Source organism: Falco naumanni, chromosome 3, assembly GCF_017639655.2.
Source record: "Falco naumanni isolate bFalNau1 chromosome 3, bFalNau1.pat, whole genome shotgun sequence".
In the NCBI taxonomy this organism is placed as follows: domain Eukaryota; kingdom Metazoa; phylum Chordata; class Aves; order Falconiformes; family Falconidae; genus Falco; species Falco naumanni.
Window position 1 is genome coordinate 28,412,211 of NC_054056.1, and position 21,783 is coordinate 28,433,993.

At 41.0% G+C, this 21,783-nt stretch overlaps 1 protein-coding gene across 5 annotated transcripts in view; it reads right to left on the bottom strand.

Moving 5' to 3' along the window:
- The window catches only part of FARS2 (phenylalanyl-tRNA synthetase 2, mitochondrial), a 249,543-nt gene that overhangs the window by 164,560 nt on the left and 63,200 nt on the right, over positions 1-21,783 (bottom strand). For all 5 annotated transcript variants that reach the window (XM_040588060.1, XM_040588059.1, XM_040588056.1 and 2 more), the window contains 2 exons: positions 19,056-19,215; positions 10,973-11,104 (listed from right to left, as the gene is read on the bottom strand). In XM_040588060.1, coding sequence (XP_040443994.1) covers positions 10,973-11,104; positions 19,056-19,215 — 292 coding nt within the window. The remainder of the gene's footprint in view (positions 1-10,972; positions 11,105-19,055; positions 19,216-21,783) is intronic.

The window sequence follows — 21,783 nt, forward strand, 5'->3', positions numbered from 1 at the left end:
GTGCCAAACCTGTTCTAGACTCCTTCCGTCCTTCTAGAAACATGATCATCCTTCACAGCGTAATCATCTCCTCCTGAATACCTTTTTATTCACATGTTGTAGGTTTTATCCCCTCTACTGCTCGTACACACTGCCTGTTTATGAATGTTGAACAGAAAAGCAAATACAGGTATCTGAAGATGAAGCCCACGCAAAATTGAAGCTAAGTTATTCTTTGTAATACAAGCCAAAATGGCCCCAGTGGAGCTGACTTACATACTTTACAAAGCTAGAGTTTATAATAACACAAAAGGTTGTTCTGTTGGCAGGCAGTAAGGACCACGAAGCAGTGGCCAAACTCCGGCTCTTGAGCTGTTCTGTGTTTGCTTACATGCAATTCAAACAAAGGTTCCCAGCCAAGGCTCGCCCACGTGGTCAGCAGTGGATCAGTATACACTGGGCACACAGACAGCTGGGCAATCCGATCTTCTCAGCCTCCAGCCGAAATGAGCCATGAGAGGCTGGTGCCACTGGCTTAGCCTGGACTGCTGCCACAACCAGGCCATCATCACTGGAAAGCTGCTGCTCTCCCTCAACTGTGCAACACACTCGGGTTTCCCTTACCCACTCAATGCCCTCTAAAGACATCTGTCTCCTGACTCAACTGGCGACTCTGATAAACAGTATGGAGCTGGGAATGCTGACCACCCATACGCTACCACTAGCTTGTAATTTTCTTAGTACAATAGCAGAGCAGGCAGGGGAGAGGTGCGGGTTCAGCCTCCAGCAGTCATGTAGGAGACTTGCGTTCACCCATTTCTTTCACCAACTAGAAATCAGAAAGACAAGAAATGATGCATGACAGAAGCATCCTAACCAAAACCTCCCCCTGCAGAATGAGAAATCAAGTTTGTATTTGCGACCTAGTGAGGAGAAATACTTCCCAAAATGCTTGATCTAATCTCAGCTGAACTGAAACGATCTCAGCTGAGCTTTTAGTAGCGGAGTCAGGAACAGTTAAGAGACATGCCTGTAAAATCCCTTCTCCAGCCTTAGCTGGGTAGCCCTGATAAATGTTCTGTGAACCGCAAAAACAAATATTGCAATGCAACAAAAAACCTGCAGGGTATCCTAGCCTGATGAGGATTTATATTAGGCTCATTGGACCAACTCCTGGCTGATTAAAAACATTCAGCATTCATCACATAACAGTGTAGTAATTCAATGGTATTATTTAGCTGTATTTTCATTTGCATAAATAAAGCCAAGGGAAACACCTTTCTGTGCTATAAATTGTTGCTCTTCAAGGGTCTTGAGTAACACTTTCCTTTACTTGGGAGCTGCTTAATAAACTACATCCATCATTATTTAGCTGTCTCTTGTGTGGGGTGCTCTAGTCCTCCTGCTGGATCCCAAGGAGACAAATCATAGTGAATTACTAAACCTTTAATTTACTGTTGATTAAAAAAAAATAAAGGGAAGATGAGACAATACGCACACAGGCAAACTGCTTCAAATGCAATAGAAACTTCAGAAGATGCAACTGTGCATTCTCCCACCTCTTTTTTTCTTTTTTTTTAGATTCCAAATGGACTAAAATCAGCCTTATGTATGCTAGGGAGAAGCATACATGATGGGAAGATGTACCATGCACCAGTCAGTCAAATAACTACTTTTGCTGGTTTCAAGGTTACTGTTAGACCGAGTTAATCCTTTTTCACAGACATTTTTGTGCAGGAGAAAATGAAGCATGAAGACAAAGTAGTTTTGTAAATTGTGAAGATATGGAACATATATTCCAACTAAAAATGTAATCTTGCACCATGAAAGGGAAATTATCCTCTAAATCCATTGACAGTACTACTCAGCTGGCAAAATCATATGGACCCACAAACTCAAATGGTCATCCAAGTTCTATAATAACTACTTACTTCAAGATTCAATCCTATACTTATTCTCCCACAAAATACCTCTGTAAATAAATAACTCATTTTGCAGAAATAGGTGTAATAGAATTGTCATAAAATGGAGTACTGTGTTTGTTCATTCCACACAATCACATACAGATTGGGAGTAAACTTCTATTAATTCTTCTGAAGAACACCAACTATAACATACATAATGAATCTGGCAAAGGTAATAAAATCAGAGAAAGCAACATTTCAAAAATGTTATGGGTTCCTTCTGGATGAAAAATCACTTTTAAAAATAGAGCGGTAAATGAAGTAGAAGACAACGGGCAAATTACCTTGACAAGAAAAAGGGAAGGGTGGAGGAAAGGTATAACTTTATAACACAACACACACATCAGACCTGGTGGTGTAGCCATGGGTAACAGAACAAGAGAAACAACAAAGAAAACTATGTGCCCTTGGACTGACTGGAGCATCGCCTCTATGCAACTCATTTTTGTGTTTTGGCTTACTTATCAAAGCAAGACCTAGACTTCCTTCCAGTCAGTTCAAAAGAAACCAAAACAAGATCAAACCCATAAGGCAATCTTCATCCAAATGTAGGAAACTATCTCTCTCTAATTCCTTCTTTGAGCGGGATGAGAGGAGATAGAAGAAATAGCTTTTCTAGATAAATCATCCCAACTTAAAAATACATGCTCTTTCCAAACTTCAACCTGCGAGGTCCCGAGAGTCCAGAACTAGTTCTGCCGAAACTTAAAGCACAAGCGTAAATATGTAACAGTGCTGTATCTATTCCCTTTGGCAGGCTGGGATGCCTAGCAAACCATCACTTAGGTCTGCAGTCATGAAGGAGCCTGGCATTGTTACTCTGAAGATGCTGAGAAAGCAGCTGGTATTTCTGCTGCCACTGGCAGTGAGTGATGCTTTTACAGCCAAGCGATGTGGTCATCAACTAAGGACAGCTAATTGCCCCCCACCCCCATCCCTCAACTCACCTGTTGAGGTAAGCCTGTCTGGGCCTTTATATGAACTATTCAAAGGTTAGAAGTCAAGCACATGGTTAACCATTTTGCTGGTAGCCACCCAGGTGACTACAATCACAGCTCCTCTCCTTGTACAGACAGGCTTGATCACCACAGATTTTTAGGGAAAATCAGGTCCTCTGCCATATCCCCTTTTGAACTGGTCAGCATTGTCTTAGGTACACACTTCTTCATGTGCCATGTACATACATTTGTGGGTATCTGTATAAAATGCTGCAGAATACAGATGAAAATTCAATCACATCTTTCTCTAAAACCCACAACTCCACACCAGCTCCATATTTGACTGGCCAAAGCAAAATTTCAGTCGCTGCCAGATCAACAGAGCGTCCCTCAAATTAGCCAGCTGTGACAATGTTTTTCTGTTTACACTGTGTGCTGAAAACAACACACACAGAAGAATCAAAAGAGGCCAAATTTGTCTCACTCTGTATTTATTTAGTCACTGATTTGTCTTATTTGTCTCACTCTGTGTTTATTTTTATACATATACATATATATGTATGTATATAATACATACATGTGTATGTATATGTATGTAAGTGCAAATGTAAATCACTAGGATGAATGGAGACAGAGGTGACCCAGGACCTGAATACAAAGCTTGGATTCAACTCCAGTTTCTGCCACAGACAGCTTCTGAGACCCTTGGGAAGTCACTCAAACTCAGATGCTTCCTAATTTTCCATTAATTTCATTCGAGACATCGTCTCATTGTGGTATAGTCACTTAACATTCAGGTACCTGCCTAAATTAGGAGACCAGGCTCCCCCTGCAGCCAGTCGTAGAGAGAAGCCGCCCAGCAGACTGAAAACAACTCCATACGTTCAAAACTGACTAGAAGACCTTCTTTCTCTATTGCGCATATAAGGACTGCAGGAAAGCCAACTTTAACTACGGCAGCTAAAGCCTTTGCCTGCAGCGTGCGTGTACATGCGTGTCAGACTCCTGTGCACATCAGTCAGCTCCAGCCCATAAAAGAGGAACGATGCTATCTCCTAACAGTCTCCAGAGAATAAGCACAAGAAAGGCTGGGACATGTCAAGGTAACTGCGGTGATGTGGTGCATAGGAGGTAGACAGTGACCTAAAAAGAACAGATTTTAACCCCTGAAATGTTTGTGATGGGGAGCTGTGAAGCTTACTCAGCAGACTTGAATCACTTTGGATGTACTGTACGGGAAGAACCAGCCCATCCGACAGCTTTACCTCGCATTCTTGGGAGGCCCCAGGTGCTCAAGATACTGATACCTCTGTAACTTTAATTTCACCTTGAAGAGTTGGAGGAATGTATTTTAAATGCATTATATTTACCCTTACACACTACATCCATATAGACACGTGCAGCGTTAACTATTTCAAGGTCCCCACAGAGAGCTGTTAGCACAGACAGAACATGGGTCGGCATACTATTTAAGCCACATGCACCATCTGCTGCAAACATTTTAATGTAATTTACCAGGCAAGAGCTGAGCAGGAAAAAAACCCTGCTAGATGAAAGATATTAAATTTCCCCTTCCCCAAAACACCCCCTGCTGCTTGATATATGAACCTAGCTCATCCATAACTAATATTTGATTTAAGAACATATTAATAAATTAAAAAAAAAAAACAACCCAAAACAAAAGCCAAGAAAAAAAATCCTATGTCTGCAAGGTAACAGTGATGTAATTTTTCTTTTAACTACTAATCTGCTGCCCATGGAGAACTGCCCAAACTGATAACCCTTTTGCCAAAAACAAAACAAAAAGGAGTGGACAGGTTAAGAACTTAAAATTGTTACTTCCCCTCTGACAGTAATTTTGATGATCTTCAATAAATGTGTAAAGGAAGATTTATTTACTGCAGCATTGAAGCCAAGCAAGTTCTACATGTTAAGACTTGTGTTTGGCTGAAGGTGGCAGCCCTGGGCCAAGTACTATTTAAATTTTGGAAATAAGTCCTGCAACTGATCTGTAAAAGGGCTTCCAAATGGGCAAGACTTACACTTCAAGAATCAGGTTTCACCGAGGAGTACACTCACGGCAAGTAAGCTTCCACCTCTTAAAACAAAAGCAATGATTTGCAGAAGTTATGACAAACTCCTTTTGTCACGTTCAACAGTGTTCATGAAGATGTTTAGACAAGGTTAGCAATTTTTTCTTCATTAGAATTACATACAAAATTAACAAGAAATAAAGTACCAGGAAAAATACCTCTGCTATAAATTCAGGATATTGCACACAATTGAAAGACCAAGACTGCCGAGCAACTTTTAAAACTGTAGTTGTATGCAAGCTGTTGACAAGAAATTCCCTCCTTAGCCTTACTGAAAGCCCAGTGCCTGCTCATCTCCTTGCTAATGCCACGACAATCTCCTACTATCCACGCTGGAAAGCTGACATTTCCTCTTCCAAACCCCTATACCATTCCTTACTACATTCAAGCTGACAAAGCAATATTAAAAAAATAAAACAAAATGGGTTTCTTAAGACAGTAAATATCAACATTGCTTCCTGGTGTGGAAGGTGGAGGAATCTACAAACAGCAGGAAAGTCTTACTAACTCCTTTCACTGGCCGCCGAAATACAGCTGCCTTCCTGGTTCATAATCTTAGGAAAGAAGAACTCAACCTGAGCTCCCACCTGGAGCTGAATGGCTGGCTGGCTGCCAGGATGTTTCAAACCACCAGGCAGTGATCAAAAGAATCATCTCCGGCAGTTATCGTACCAAAACCTCCCTTCATTTTTCAACTCAAGGCTCATTAAAGGTCAACACAGCAAAATGAATTTTAAGTATCAGAAAAGGAAAAGAGAAAGCAAAATCTTTATGCCAGTGTACGCAATCACCGTATGCCCATAGCTTGAACATTACACACTGACCTCCTACAGCAGAAACCTAGAGAAGATGCAGGCAGGGGTGATGGAGACTATCAGTCTTTATGCCAGTGTACGCAATCACCGTATGCCCATAGCTTGAACATTACACGCTGACCTCCTACAGCAGAAACCTAAAGAAGATGCAGGCAGGGGTGATGGAGACTATCAGAACGCAAGGATCAGCTCCCACATAGGGACTGACTGTCTGACCAGGACCCTTCGGTGACAAGAGTTACAACTGAGACCTCAACAAATGCTGAGTGGCTTAAACAAGGAAAAAGAAACAGCTACTCACTGTATCTTCTCACGAGAGAGGAGCTCTAACCATAACTTTTAACTTGTTGGTCAAAACAAAAAGGAAGTGATTCCTCAGGCAAGTTACACTATGCAATTCCTTGCTACAAGACACTGTAGATAGCAAAGGTTTACTGGGACTCAAAAACCACTTCGACAAATGGATGGATGAAAATTCCACAATGACTACTGAAAACAAATGTACCACTTTTAGCTCAGGAAACAGACAGCTGCAGGAGTGTATCAAGGAAGGATCAGCACAACCATGCCTGTTCTGCTCATCTTTAGGCACCTGCTTGGGATGCACCATGATACAGGAATGTCTCAGATTTTGGTTTGATCTGAGGCACCACCCCTAGGTTATTTTCTTGTATGCTTCAGGAGTTCGAAAACATCATGAGAAGTCTTACCAAAAAGTCGTGGAATTAACTTTTATAGGGTTTTTTGGTTTTTTTTGTGGGCTTGGTTGGGGTTTTTGGTTGGTTTTCTTTGGGTGTTTGTTATTGTTGGGGGTTTTTTTGGCAGGGGGGGTTGTTTGGGATTGGTTTTGTTTTTAAATGATTGGGGGTTACAGTCTCTTGGTTTTGGGGTAAACTACTTTAGTCCAATTTTCTTGCTTCCATCCCAGCTAACATACTCTGTAACACTGAGCACTGAGAACATTGCCATTGATTTCAATCAGCAAAGGATCACACCCTAACTGCTTCCAATTTCACAGGTACTAAGCAACACTATGTGATTACAGCCTGTGAGTAAGCAATATCCTGTATTCAAAGGTTTGATTCATATGATTCCATACAGACCTGGGAACTTCAGCACCTACCAATGAACACCAGCTTTGGAAATCTTGGATAACAAACTCCTGAAGCACAGAAATAAATACTTTACATGCTGTTAACTGATATTATATCTACTGAACCATAAAATTTCCCTGTATCCTTGTTGTGGACCTAAAACTGAGAGTACTTCCTACTATACTGTAAAGTTTCTATATTTTTCCCAGATTTTATTTATATTTAACCAGAATAAAAATAACTTTTCTTTACATCAAAATTCATATATAGCATTCCTATTGAAGTTTTGTATTCAGGTACAGTTTAAGATTAAAAACAAAGCACACAAAAATGGAAAGTTAAACAGTGCAATAAATTAGATTTTATACTTCTTATTGAACAATTATTATAATAGTGATCTTCTATGTACACGTTTTGCCAATTAATTGCTCTAGTTTAGCACAGTCAGCCTTAGGGGAACATGTAACATCACTCCTTACAATTCAGTGTATCTTTGCTGTAGTGCATAATTTTTTCAACAACTATATAAGAACACTGTCATAAGGTATAATTTTTCCTTTAAAAAATAGCAATTATCACTCTTAGAAAATAGTAAACACTACCATATTCTCCATTTTGTTAGTGGTAGGAGACATCCCTGAATGCAAACAATTCTTAAACAATATTCAAGAGTTGGATTGGCTTTAACGGAAGTAGTACTTACAGCTTTTATCAAATTTTATTTGCTCACCCACACATCAAGACAACAGAAATCTTGCATGCTGTTAACACAGAAAATCTGAATGGTTCAGAAGACTGGATCATCCCTACTACCCAGTGAATGACTAAGGATGAAGCTGGCTGTCCCTCCCTGGCAAATCCTGATTTGGTTTAACATTTTAAGAATGTGAAATTTCAAGGGTGAAATGAAGCAGTATGGACTTCCATACACACTAAAGTTGCAAAAAAAAGTGCTGTTTTATTCTGTTGCCTCTGTTATCTGAGTTCTTCACCACACCTGTGCTATGGAGATCTGTCAGAAACTAGAAATCTAGTGTTAGCATGTGAATCATGCAGAAAGAAAAAAAGAAAAAAGTGCCACAGAGATTCTTCACAGACCTCAAAAGGAAAAAAGAGCAGAGTAAGAAAGCAGGTGATGAAGCATACTATCAATACAGTTGAACATATTTGACAATTTTTCCCTATAACCAATGTGTTTCTATTTACATGTACTAAGTATCTGTATCCTGTTCTATTTAAAGGACGTTGGAATGTAAGAAAGGCTCCTTCCTAAACATAAGAAGGCATCAGAATAATTCAATAGGATATTGTCTTTCAGAAACCAACAACGTAACAAATTTAACGCTGATAGCGTGGGGCATGCAAGCTACAAAAGAATTTTTCACCCAAGGCCAACAAAATCTTAACGTGATCTGTCAATACCATCAAAATTTGCTGCATGAGGAAAGTTGACTTCCAAGGAACTACAATGAGGTTGGTTATTTTGGGCAGGGAGTCATCATCATAAGGCCGGCTAGTCCAATGGAAACTTTTCTCAACATGAAGAAACAGCTACTTAGGGCTAATATCCTGGCCCCTTCCCAGCATGGACCTTGTCTGCTCATTCTTCCACAAGGCTTCTTCAGTTCTTCTGCCATTTTGTTGTGTTTCATATATACTCATATATAAATATATATTTTCAAGAAATCAAAAAAGAAAAAAATACCCGAAGTATCATAGATAATTAGGCACATCCATCTTCTGCTTTGAGTGACTTTCCAATCGCCCCACAAACCAGTTTTTCGTATTCAGCCAGTAACACACAAAGCAAAAAGACTCGGGGGTTTTGAAGGTAAAAGCTCTGTTCCTTTCCCTTAGGAAAATATTGTCTCACGGAAGGAAAAGCTTGGGATAGCTTTGGAAGGCAGTTGAGTTCTGCTGGCAAAAAAAAGATGAAGGAGCTAGGAAAGAAAATGTTCACCTTCGTCCTTCTCCTCAGAGCCTCTCCTTCCTGGACTTGCGGATTTTCCATTTTAGGCAAAAGCAGCTTGCTGCCATAACACACTCAAAAAAAATTAATCTATAGGTTAGTAATAGCAAACTTGGATTCACCATAAATAGACTGAAGTTGGCACACCAGGAACACACTAGGGTTTTAAATCACTGCAGAAGAGGATTAAAGAAGAGAATACTCAGAGCAGCTGTAGGCAGGGAAGGCTGGTGTGTGACTCCTTACCTGACAGAAAATGTGAACTACCTTGTCTTGTTACTTTAAGCCAAATAAGCTACTCATTAGCCAACATAATTATTAACTACGCTTTTTTCTCACTTGTAACAGATTACAACTCTTCAATAAAATCACACTGAGATACATTAGACCTCCCCTTTACAGCCAAGTGTTTTTGTAGAGCTGCTGGAGGGAGCAGAGAAAAATTCAACTGTGGCTACATAAAGTGCAATTCTCTCTGAATTTAGTGAAAAATGATTGGCACTTCCACAACTGAGTTGGCACCTCTAAAAACACCTTGCTAATAAAGTGAAAGAATCTCTTTGTTTGTTTTAATAATATGGGTCTAGAAGTCATTCAAAAGCTAGCCCTGAGTTACTACATTCACGAGTTCTTGCACGATTAGAATGACAATGAGTAGTTAGGACATTTTTGGTGTAGAAGGGATATAATTTTGAAGACCATAATTCAGAAAGGTGGAAGAGAGCTGATGCAGAGTAAACTCAAAACTTTGACGGCTGTAGAAACTGTTGGTGGTTCATGTATATTCATTCACGTTCACGCACAAATGCATACAGTAATTGTTCTGAGGCCACAGTTCAGCTCTTCTCACACACATTAAAGGAACCTAAATATTAGAACTGAGCAACATCAACGCATTTCAAGAAGAAAACCTGGCCACGGGTGTGCTACATCTGATGGAAACAGTATGACACAGTAGTCTTTCACTTCTGAGGCTGATCAGAAGCTGTATTATATTTACCACACCATGAACATAATAACCTGAGAAAGAACATTAGCATAAACTATTAACCCATTGTGATGACACTCTGGAAGAGAGTATCTTTTTAAAAGGAAAATGATCACATTAAAATACATGCAAACTTTGAGGAAAACAAGCTGTGCCAAGTAACTGCAGCCAAAATTGAGCCATTCATAGTTACACTTGGACTTCAACAGAAAGAATTTAGAGCACAGGAAAGTACAATAGCTTAGGAAACTAACTGTGAAAAAGATCAGCCCAGTGTATCTTGGCTATCTGAAAGCACACTTGTGAGAATTAAATGGTTCATATTCCAGGTCTCCCATACCTAATAGATAGTACTGGAAGACACAGAATAACAGAGGTCTGAGTACATGCAGTCTGCCCTGTGCTTACAAAGAATTGCCTATTCACAAATAATGAAAAAAAAAGCACGTAAAATTCTCTATAAAAAATTAATCAGACCCCCCCCCCCAATTTTTCCTCTCCTTTTGTACTTATGTGCAAGTTTTTAAAAGCAAAATCATCAGGTGACATTGCTCTGTAATCATTTCAATTAAAACACGTGATGTTGCTCTTAACACAGTTTACAACTACATAAATAACCAACGTGAAGAGAACAGAAAAAAAAAACCAAAAGCAAAAAGCAACCTATGACTTACCCAGCAACCATACAGCAATATGAAAGATACCACATTCCTCTTTCTGTATTTCAGAGATACAGGACCACTGTGATATTCCAAATATTAGGGGATGCTATTTGCTTATGATACTTTTAAATCATAACTATGAATGCACTTGACATTTCTTGGGAGAGAAAAAAAACCCACACAGGCTAATTTGTGAGTTTCTCTTTCAAAGCTGACACCTGTCTGTCTCCTTACTGCACAAAATAAAAGGCAAGCTTTCTGTTAGCAGGTTCCACATCACGCTCTCTGTTGCTACCCTCAAATCACAGCATGCAGGGGCTGTAATTCCACCTGAGCACTATTTGTGGTGGCTGCCGCGAACAGAGATGTCTGTGCGCACCAGGGGAGAAGAGGCATTTCAGACTGTGAAGTTGATTGCGCTGGAAGTGTTTGCTAACAGAGATGTCAATGAAGTAAAGAAGTTTCCGTACCTGAGTTAACTAGCTGTTGCTCCATGACTCCGCAGCCTAGGACCTCCAGCCATTCTCCTTGGAAGTTGATCTCCATCTCAAAGGAAGGGTGAGTAAATGGGAAGTAGCAGTCTACCCATCTGACTTGCAGTCCTGCAGCAGTGTTTAAAAAATAAACACGAAGAGTGTATGCTTAAAAGGCCATCCCTCCAACCATCTGTAAAACTTGCCCTTCAATTAATAACACCAATTACAGCAATCCAGAGAAAATAAATAGCAAACAAACACATTTACATCACTTGTGCAAGGCAATAAATCTTAAAACTTGTGGAAAAAAATGACCATGTCTTTTCTAATATGAAAAATGCTTTGTGCAATTCAAGCACCCTTTGAAACCAAATCAATCATTTGTCAAACTCTAGCAACCACCTGGCATTGAACAAAAATGAGCCAAGATCACGGGAAAGTCAGTAATTTTCTTATTTTTTGCACCAGGAAATGACTTAACTGCTCCTCACAGGAAAAACTAAGTCTTTAATTTTTACTCAGTATCTTATGAATCAGCTAGGTAATTAATTTTTTTCATCAGAATCTATTTAAAATACAAAGCTATTCCTTCTGTATATGTTTAAACATGAAAGTTTAAAATTGATATCAACACACACAAATAGAAATATATATACCCAGAGTTGTACGTTATTAAAACATGCGGTATACCAACAGAGTATTCTGGACCCGGCAGACAAGAGTTTAACTTTGTGTGGATGTTAAGTGCAAGATAAAAGTGCCCCTGGGTAACTCCCCCCCCCTCTCCAGCTCAGCACTTTGCCAGTCCCACTGCACAGCGCAAGGAAACCCCTGGAATCTCAGAGCAGTGGAGCCAGGCGAGGGCAAGGTCTACAGTGCCACCAAAAGCAGCGTTGTCAAGGCCCTCACTATATTTGATGAGTTCTAATTCTTGTAATGATTTATACAAGCTTTGTTTCGCTGATTCTTTTTTTAGCCATTAGGTGTCAGGAAAAAAAACAAAAAAGTCTCAGAAGCGTGAACCGTAAAAACCTGAAAGAGAATTGAACCGCAAATTCTGTGAGCTAACACCTTAACCCCAAGCCCATCCTCCCCTTCAGTTAGGCCAAATGCTAATCAGCGTTAGGATCATTAACGATCAGGCAGGTCCAGTGTTGCAAATAAGGGGCAAAGCAAAAGTTGTTTGGGTGATGGTAACTGTTAACACCTCTGGTTTCTTTTCAGGCTTTTTGGGGGTTGTTTTATAAAAGGAACTTAGAACATGAAGTTGCGTGATTTATACTGAAAGTTTTTCAATTCAAAACACTTTCTGTAGCCTCAAGGATTAGATTTTCTTTGATTACTTCTGAAACATTAAATGTGGCTATAGAAACTAAACCAATAAATTACAACAGAAGTGTACATACATAGCCAAAACATTAAATACCTAATAGTTACGGGGAACTTTTCTGCATGCTATGAACTTTCAAATGCAGAGGCAAATTTCAAAAAAAAAAAAAAACCACTTCGAGATTTTCCTTTCTTTCTTAAAAATCAACCTCACAATGTTACATGGATGATAAAAAAGTGTTTTGATAATTTTACACACAAAACTCTGAAAAACGGAAGTGTTAGTAATTATACCATTCATAACTGTATTGTGACTTACAGCAATCAATTTATAACAATAAAAAAATCACATAGATGAAAAAGGTCATGTGATATACAGCAAAGCAGTATGGTGTGCGGAAAACATTCATTTACTGATCTTGGTACAAATGCATTTTTAATCCTAGGGCTGTACAACTCTGCATTCACTGTAAAGCCATGCACACATAAAATATCTTCATTTAGCTTCCAAAATTTGCAACTGCAGCAAGAATGGCATAGAATACTCAAGCAGTTTGGCGTTCATTAACAACATTCAAATAATGTTCAATTTTTAATCCTCTGACTACTTCAAAATAAAGCTCTGGGAAAAGAAGGATTTCTCTGCCTGCTTTTTGTTCTTAACTAAAATTAATTTTAAAAGTTAAAAAAAATAATTTAAAACTCTTAATTTTGAATCTTAATGTCTATTAGTACTTAAGAGGCATTTGTTTTAAATGCAAATAAGCAAGCAAACAAAAATCTGAATAAAACCCCAAATTCATAAGGCAGAAGCAACTCTCACCTTCATTCTGTTCTCTAAGTTAATAGTTAATCCCATATCCACAATAATTTTCTTCATACAGTAGCTGGGACAATTGGGAATACCTGTGTAATTTACATTCAAGGCTTCTTTCAGACTTCTGGCTCTGGAAGACTTTACTGAAAAGCAGAGGGTGCTCAGCCTTCAGCAAGATTAGGCCTTCTAACTGCATTTCTGTAGACTGTCACAGAATAAATGCGTACTTTTATTATTTAGATACCAAATACTGTCTTGGTGCTCAGTATATTCCCATGGAATAGAGGGCACTGCTCACACGCAGCGTATTAAACCACTAAAGACTTGAAAGGATTATGATTAGGCTTCCTGTAGTACTATATAATTTACCTGATTAGGCCTAATTTATTTCTTCACATACAGCCTATGAAATGATGGCAAAAAGGATCTTTCCTAGACATTTTAGGAGGCCAAGAGATGCATATCTGCTTAAAATACAGAGGCACTTATAAGACCACAATGATGAATCTAACAGGACTGATCACTAGATACAAACTCAGCTCAAAGAGATGATTTTTATTAGCAGAGGACATCTGCTTGCTTCGCAGCCTCACAGTGTTCACCAGACTCTTCCCAGCCGGTACAGGTCCATCAGTAACTGTGGTGGGATGACGCTGGCTGGATGCCAGGTGCCCACCGGAGCCGCTCTGTCACTGCCCTCCCCAGCTGCACGGGGGAGAGAAAATGTAACCAAAGGCTCGTGGGTCGGGATAAGGACAGGGAGATCCCTCTGCAGTTACTGTCACGGGCAGAACAGACTCGGCTCGGGGAAATTAGTTTAGTTTATTACCAATCACATCAGAGTAGAGTAATGAGAAATAAAAATAAATACTTAAAAACACCTTCCCCCACCGCTCCCTTCTCCCCGGGCTTAACTTTACCCCCGATTTCTGTCCCCCCTCCCCGCCAGCGGCGCAGGGGACGGGGCATGGGGGCTGTGGTCAGTCCATCACAGCTGTCCCTGCTGCTCCTGCCCCTCGGGGGGCTCCTCACCCCCTGCCCCTGCCCCGGCGTGGGGTCCCCCCGGGCTGCGGGGGGGGATCTGCTCCCCCGGGGGCTCCCCGGGCTGGGGGCACAGCCTGCCCGGCCGGGGGCTTCACCGCGGGCTGCCGGGGAACCTCTGCTCCAGCGCCTGGAGCCCCCCTGCCTCCTCCTGCCCTGGCCTGGGGGGCTGCAGGGCGGTCGCTCTCACAGTCTCACTCCTCTCTCCGGCTGCAGTGGCAGTTTTCTTTCTCCCCTTCTTAAATATGTCACCCCAGAGCCGCTGCCACTGTCACTGATGGGCTCAGCCTTGGCCAGCAGCGGGTCCGTCTCGGAGCTGGCTGGCATGGGCTCTGTCAGGCATGGGGGAAGCTTCTGGCACCTTCTCACAGAACCCATCCCTGTAGACCCTCCACCACCGCAACTTTCCCAGGCAAACACAATACAGTAACTTACACGACACATCTCCAATGAGTAAGGAAAAAGTGGATAGTTACTATTATTTCTGAGTACTGAATTGAGGTAAGGAATTGGTCCTAGCCTGCTCTCAAAAGTAATGGTGTTACAGCTATTAAGCTAAACAAGTATCAGTCAGTGCTAGCCTGAGTCTCACAATGAAAAAGGCTTGAGCAAAGGCACTAAAAAAAAAAAAAAAAAAAAAAAAAAAAAAAGAGAGAAAAAACCCCAACACATTAAAGCAGCCTATTGCCACGCTACAGCACAGAAACAACAAAGCCTGAGACCCAGATGGTCTTCACTGACCAGAAAATTCTCTTTGTTGCTGTGAGGATTATTTTTAATAATTTTCTATGGGATTTCTATAGAAATCTACTTCTATTTCTATAGAAAATAGTAATTTTCTATGGGAGAAAAAGGGAAAGGACACAGGGCGGGTGCTGGGGAGCACAGAAGGTTTGAGCCATGGCCACCCAAGGGGTGTCTCAATGTGTAAGTACTCTGCACCGCACTGCTTCAGCTAATTCATCTCACTTGCGGCAGACGGAAGCTGGCTGCTGATAAACCTATGTTAGCTCACATTTTTCAGTAGTTATTAGCCATGTCCTCAATAAATGATTTTTTTTTTCCTTTTAAACTCCTCACACTCATATGTCTCCATGCACTCAAAGGAGGTATCAGTACAACAGAGTTAAGAAGAGAAAGCTGAACACCACGTCTGATTAAAAAGACATGCCTGTTCAGTGAGAACCAGCAGTGGCAAAACCACCAGTCAAAGCACAGCACTGCTCAACCTTCCTGCCTTCCCCTACCAGTGCCTAGGAACTGGGTAGATAAATTTGCAACAGCAGTGAGTTCTGGGTCATTTAATGTAAAGCAACAAATCACAGATGCAGCACAGAGTCATTCTTTTTTATTTGCTATAGTAAGATTACTTCTGAATCTCTCAGGGTCCAGAAAGCTTTTGGCAGACTACGGAAGGGTTAGATAAAATAATGCAGTTGGGAAAGACTGACTAGCTTGGTGGAAAACTTAAGACAGCTAACCTTGGAAAGCCTCATTACGAGGTAACCAAAATGGACAGAGCAAACTTCCTACATGGACAGATCTGCATGTGGAGATGGAGGTGTAAGTTAAATTAGTGGATTTAAAGTGTGCACCTATCTGGAGGTCATAGAGGAAAACTCAGAAGGGTGATCTCTGGGCGTAATATTTGAAATAGCTTCCCGACTGCAAAATCTCATGAAAGATATTGAAAGACAATCACCTCTAGAATGCAAAATCAGACATGGCGTACTACTAGAAAACATCACAAAAAGAACTCCCTTACACTGTCTAGTATTTAAGACAACGGATTGCAACACTCCGTATCTTTTTCCTCCACTGGTATCTGTCATTCTTTTGCCTGCTGGCAAAGCCAGGAAGAAATAAGACAAACCTTGGGAATAAATGCAGGTGCGGATTTTTATGAAGTCTTTGATCTTCCTCGTGACAACCTAGTAGTCTTTAAGCAATTTTTCTTATTTGTTTACTGGCACATACAGTCAACACTGAAGCATCCAGATAACGTGGGACGACTCAGGTAAAGCAAAACAGTCTCCTTAAACATTATGAAAACTAACCTAGAACAAAGCAACAACAACAACAAAAAGACAGGTCAGTGATCTGACCTTTCTGCAGAGATCCTGCAGAGATCCTCGATTTGTCATCAACCTGAGCTGGTAAATTCCCAGAGAAGCACTGCAGAAGCACAGCTATCCAAGTCGAGGGCTTCAAGCCTAAGCTAGTTAATGGAAAAGTAATTTGCATAGTAGACAATCTGCAATCCAAACAATCTGCTTGTGAGTAACAGTTGACTGTATGACAATGCAACATTTCAGTAGCTTACTGCAGCTGTGATCCCGCTATCCTGCTAGAAAAGATGTGCAACTTCACTGCAATATTCTGCTGACAGCACAGGCTGTAAAGAATACAACTGATGTGAGGTATAAAAGGAATGAAACTTCTGCTTTTAGCAGAACATGAGGCTTCATGGAACATGCATTCAAAGGAAAACTATACAACTTTTCCAAGAGCAATAACTGCAGTAAAATAAATTTTAGAACTTAAATTAAAATCTACAGGAGTTGACACAGAAAAGTAATCAAAAGTACTGTGTAAAGTCAAGAACAAAATGAAAGTAAAAAGATGACAGCTGTCAAAAGACAAATGTAATTATGTGTGCCCCAGGTCTCTTGCACTGCACCCATCTCACAGCCTAGCACGAGGTTTGCTTCTTTGAATATTACCTTCCTGTTTGTATTGACAGTTTACAAGAAGATTCGAGAAGGTGATGGGGAGAAAGCTTTATATTTCCGTGTGTGTGTGTGTGTGTGTAATTAAATTTAAAGCATTTTAAAAATAAAATTAAATTTAACTACACCTTGTCTTTCTATTTCAGGAAAAATACTGGGGTGACGAAATAGAAAATCCCTACAGTAAGAAGGCAGCGCCTACTTCTAGCCTGCAGGTTTACAATCATTTAAGAATATATTTTTTAATGTCTTGCTAGGTACTGTGTGGACTCTCCAAGAACTAGTAATAGCCAACACACTGAAGCTTAAAGTGCAGTATCTGTCAACAGCCAGAGAAGGATGTCACTGCAGTCTCAGATATCACTAATAACTCCTAGAAACTGCTCACTTTAAACAACATCCTCAGCATCTGAAGTTGATCTAAAAATATCATTCTTACTATTACTCACTTTGATCCTTAATTTTTTATGTTTCAAAAGGCCACTGTTAAGTAAAACACAACCACAAGAATATCTGAACTCAGGAATTTAAAAAACTTCTGTCCAGATGGAACAGAACAAAAACTGGTAAAAAAGTTTTGCTCGCTGTAAATTCAACTTCAGAATTTCAGAAAAAATATTCAAGGAGTCACATATAGGACTTGCTACCATTATCAATCCACTCTTGGAAGTACTGCTCAAAATGCAGTGGGCATCTTAAAAGAGCTTTGAAAGTAGCCAGGATACCCTATGCATTCTAATACTATCCAGTATTTCCTCAACAGAAAAATGAATCAGTTCAGAAGAGCAGCCTTCTTGCCAGGAAATAGCATTAATGTAGCAATTTTGACTCAGGCCATTTATAAATTCAGCTCCTGAAACTGAAAGCAGGTATTTCCGAGGAGAGGATATTTCATTCATATACACAGACATTCATTACCCTCCCTCATTCCACTCTTAACTACCGAAAACCAATTATTTTTCAGCTTGGTGCAAACCTAGCAAACACCGTCTCCCCTCAGCTGCAAGGTTTAATTTATCTGTGCAAGAGAACTGCTCAAGGCACTCTGTGTCCACATGCAGCAAAGCAGCACATGCACGTACCCCCTCCCTCCCCCCGTCAGTCTCCATGCTGCCAGTACAAGCCGTGATGCATCCCCAGATGTGATGCTGCGGCCACGTGCTGTCCCTCTGGGGACACGGGAGGCCCACGAGGACAAGTAGACTGGGTCCTGCACAGCTTTGCACTGGAGCTGGAGATGCCTCTCCTCGCAGGACCCACACGGACAAGGACGTGGCATTTGCTCTAACACATGGCTTCTGCGGGTCAACTGCCCGTAGTTAGGTCTGGCACATGTCCCTGCCTGTCTTCATGCCCACCACGTTACCCTGACATGCTGCACACCAACACATTCGATTTAACATAGTGTTGTATGCACCAGAAAAGGAGGCTGAGGGGTGACCTTCTCACTCTCTACAACTACCTGAAAGGAAAGCTGTAGCAAAGCGCGTGTCATTCTCTTTTCCCAAGCAGCCAGTGATAGGATGAGAAGAAACAGCCTAAGTTGCACCACAGGAGGTTTAGATTGTGTATCGGGAAAATTTTTTTCACCCAAAGGGTGGTCAAGCACTGGAATAGGCTGCCCAGGGAAGTGGTTGAGTCACCATCCCTGGAGGTCTTTAAAACACATGCAGATGTGGCACTTAGGGACACAGTTAACTGGTGGACTTGGCAGGGTTAGGCTTATGGCTGGACTCGATAATCTTAAAGGTCTTTTCCAACCTAAATGATTCTATGATTTAGGAAAACCAAAAGAGAAGTGTGTGTGGCCTCCTGGGCTGTGCTCTATAATTTTATAAGGTGTGGAAATAACAGCATTAAAGAACAATAACACATAAATACAGGTCACAGCTGAAAGGTAAACCAACAGCCAGTTACTATGACATTAAAAGACACTGGAATGGTACTCTGACCAAACGTAACACAAAAACATAAAATAAAAGAATATGAATGAAGACTCCTAAAATTACTGTAGAAAGACCACCCACACGGCTGTTTCAGTATACTGGCTGCCGACATCACCCTTAAGCCTCCTGTTTTTATTAGGCAGCGAAATGTTTCTCAAAAGTCTGGATGTCTACAGCCATCAGCAGTCCAGAAAAAAAAATGTACAAGAACCTACCATCACCAAAGATGTGAGTCATGAGCTTTGTGAGCACTTGCTTCAGATTGAACTCCACCAGCGTCACTGCCTCCATGGTGTGACATTCTTGCTTGTGTGCAGTGCGATGACCTTGCTCGAACAACTGTAAGCCTTCACCATCTTTAATGCTGGAGAACAACTAGAACAAAACCACAAAACCACCAGTGTTTTGCATCAATGACTTTCTAAATGAAAAGAGAATGAAGTTTTATTGATTTAAGTGGGAATCTTACCTGCAAGTCTGCACCATGAAAAACAAATGCAAAGACTGATTCTACACAAATTCTGTTCACTAAACAGAGATAAATCATCACAAGAACAGAAACAGTCAAACAATGAGATTTGGTTTATTTCTGTACCGTATCTTCAAATAATATGATTATCCACAGGAAAATAATAATTCATAAAGAATGATTTCTTTTTTTCTGATTCTATTACTTTGAAAGTTATAACGCAGAACAAAGTACACTGCACAGTATATGTAAATTACGTCCGCAAAACTACAATACATAATGGCATTTAGCACATCAATTAATAAAAAAAGTTGAAGCTGTAAAAGAAATACCAAAAAACCCCCCATCACTTTTTAAAAGCTGCAATCAAATGAACGTTAAAGAAAAACCCTAGAACACATCACAAAAAAAAACCAAAACAAAAACACCCTGGCAGTTTAATGATACCTACCAGCAAATCTACATCCTCTCAGAGAGACCAATAAAACACTCTCACTAAGCCACGTTATTGGAGGCTCTGTGTCTTGGGGAGACGAGCAGGCAGTTCTACACTTGAAAGAGAATTTTTGTTGAAAATCCTTACAGCTGTAGGAAACCCAACTCCGTTAAGTCTGGAGGGTAGGGAGAAGAGCTAATTGTGGAAGTGTTTCTAGTGCCCTTTCCTAACCCTCCTCCTCCACCTTCCCAGAGTCAACCAAGCACACACAGATGGAAAACACACACATTGAGATTTTCTTCATATTAAACTTCCCAGCATAACTAGCACTTACTCGTGAGATGCCACAGTGCGTAACCTTAACAACTCAGAGATGCCAACAGACATCGTTTTAATTGCAGTTTGGTGCCTTCAGTGCACTAAATGCTCTAAAAAATGTTCAAGTGAACCTCTGGTAGCTTACAAATGCTGGGCACAATTAATTAAGAGTAGTTTCTAGCTCGTTCCATACAGACACGATGCGTGCAGAAGGACTCTGAGTTTAGATAGCACTCAAACTAGCAGCAAAATGGATTGAGGGAATTAAAAAATCAAAATAATTTAAAAAAAATCACGGGTAGCATTTACCTCTGTATTGCTAGTTAGGAGACCTACCTAACAGATGGAGGAAATATCTCTCAAGTTAATCTCCTTAGTGTAATGTAGAAAAATACAAAATAAAAAAGGAAACAAGAGAAATATCGAATAAAACCATTATCCACCAGTCTAACGAAAATGCTTTTACTAATCAAAAAAGGCAGCAGCTTGACAAAAGTGGGCATTACACTTTTAAACAACAGATTCTTTATTTAAGTGCTCACCTGGAAGATTAAATGCCCTTCTTCCTACTGGTAGTATTTCCGCACTGGCTGGAAGAAGCAGATGATACCCACCCTACAACTACTTTATTGTCAGCAGGGCAGATCAGTCATCCACAGCATGTGGTTTGAAAGCCTAAGGGCATGCACAGAGGCCAGCGTTAGCCCAAGGCAACTAACTGTCCTAGGCTCACTGGGTGGTCAATGGACAGACACAGGCTCCCTCAGACAGGCGCCTGGAGTGGCTACATTGGGCTCCCGCCCTGAACCCCCCGCTATGAGTAGCTATTTTTTCTTTCTCCTGACTGAAGAGACTCCCTCAGTAAGCCAGAAACACCCTTCAGACCACAGCGATGTTCCGCCTTTGGGCTAGAACACACTGCATTTAGACTTCAAGATGTATTTGTTATTTTCCCCACCAGCAGTATTTTAGGAGATTAAACTCTCCTCTTCCTTTCCCCTTCATTCCTCCTCTCACCCCCCAGATTAAAACTGGGTCCTCAGACCGCTGCAAGCAACAGATCGTCTGGACACTGCCTTTAAAATACAGCATTTGCATCAAGTACACAGAAGGACTTTTCCCTACCGCTGCGTTATTCCTGAAATGTTGATATTGCAATTACTGCCTGGCAAAATTCTATTTCAGTAGATTACATCAGACGTGGCAAGAAAATATTGCAAGAACTGTTAAGAGTAAAGACATTTAGTCATCGCCCAGCCCTCTAACCTGCCTGCCTCTCCATCCTGCCACGCCAGCCGTACGCACCACCTCCTCCCCCGTGCCAGGACACGTGCCCATGTGGTGCTGCACTGAGCCAGGCTGGGAGGTGGATCCCCATGAGAAGTCACCCAGGCGAAGGGAAGAAACTGAGGTGATCAATTATCAGCATCCTGGCAGCACCAAGAGATGCGCTGGCACGCAGGGTAGGGCTGGGCACGCTGGCACAGGCTGGGAGAGCGCAGCCCCAGGGGAGTGCCTGGACACAGACAGCAGCGAGGGAATATCCCCCCTTACAGCCAGGCACCCAGAGGCACTCTGATGTTCTCCACAGAGGCTCCATCAGCTCCTGTCAACTCCAGCACAGCTGTGGACAGGGTTATATTGAGGAAAAAAAAAAAAGATGTCTTACAGTTGTATGAGTATTTATTCCTTTCTTTCATTCACTGACATTGCTATGTCA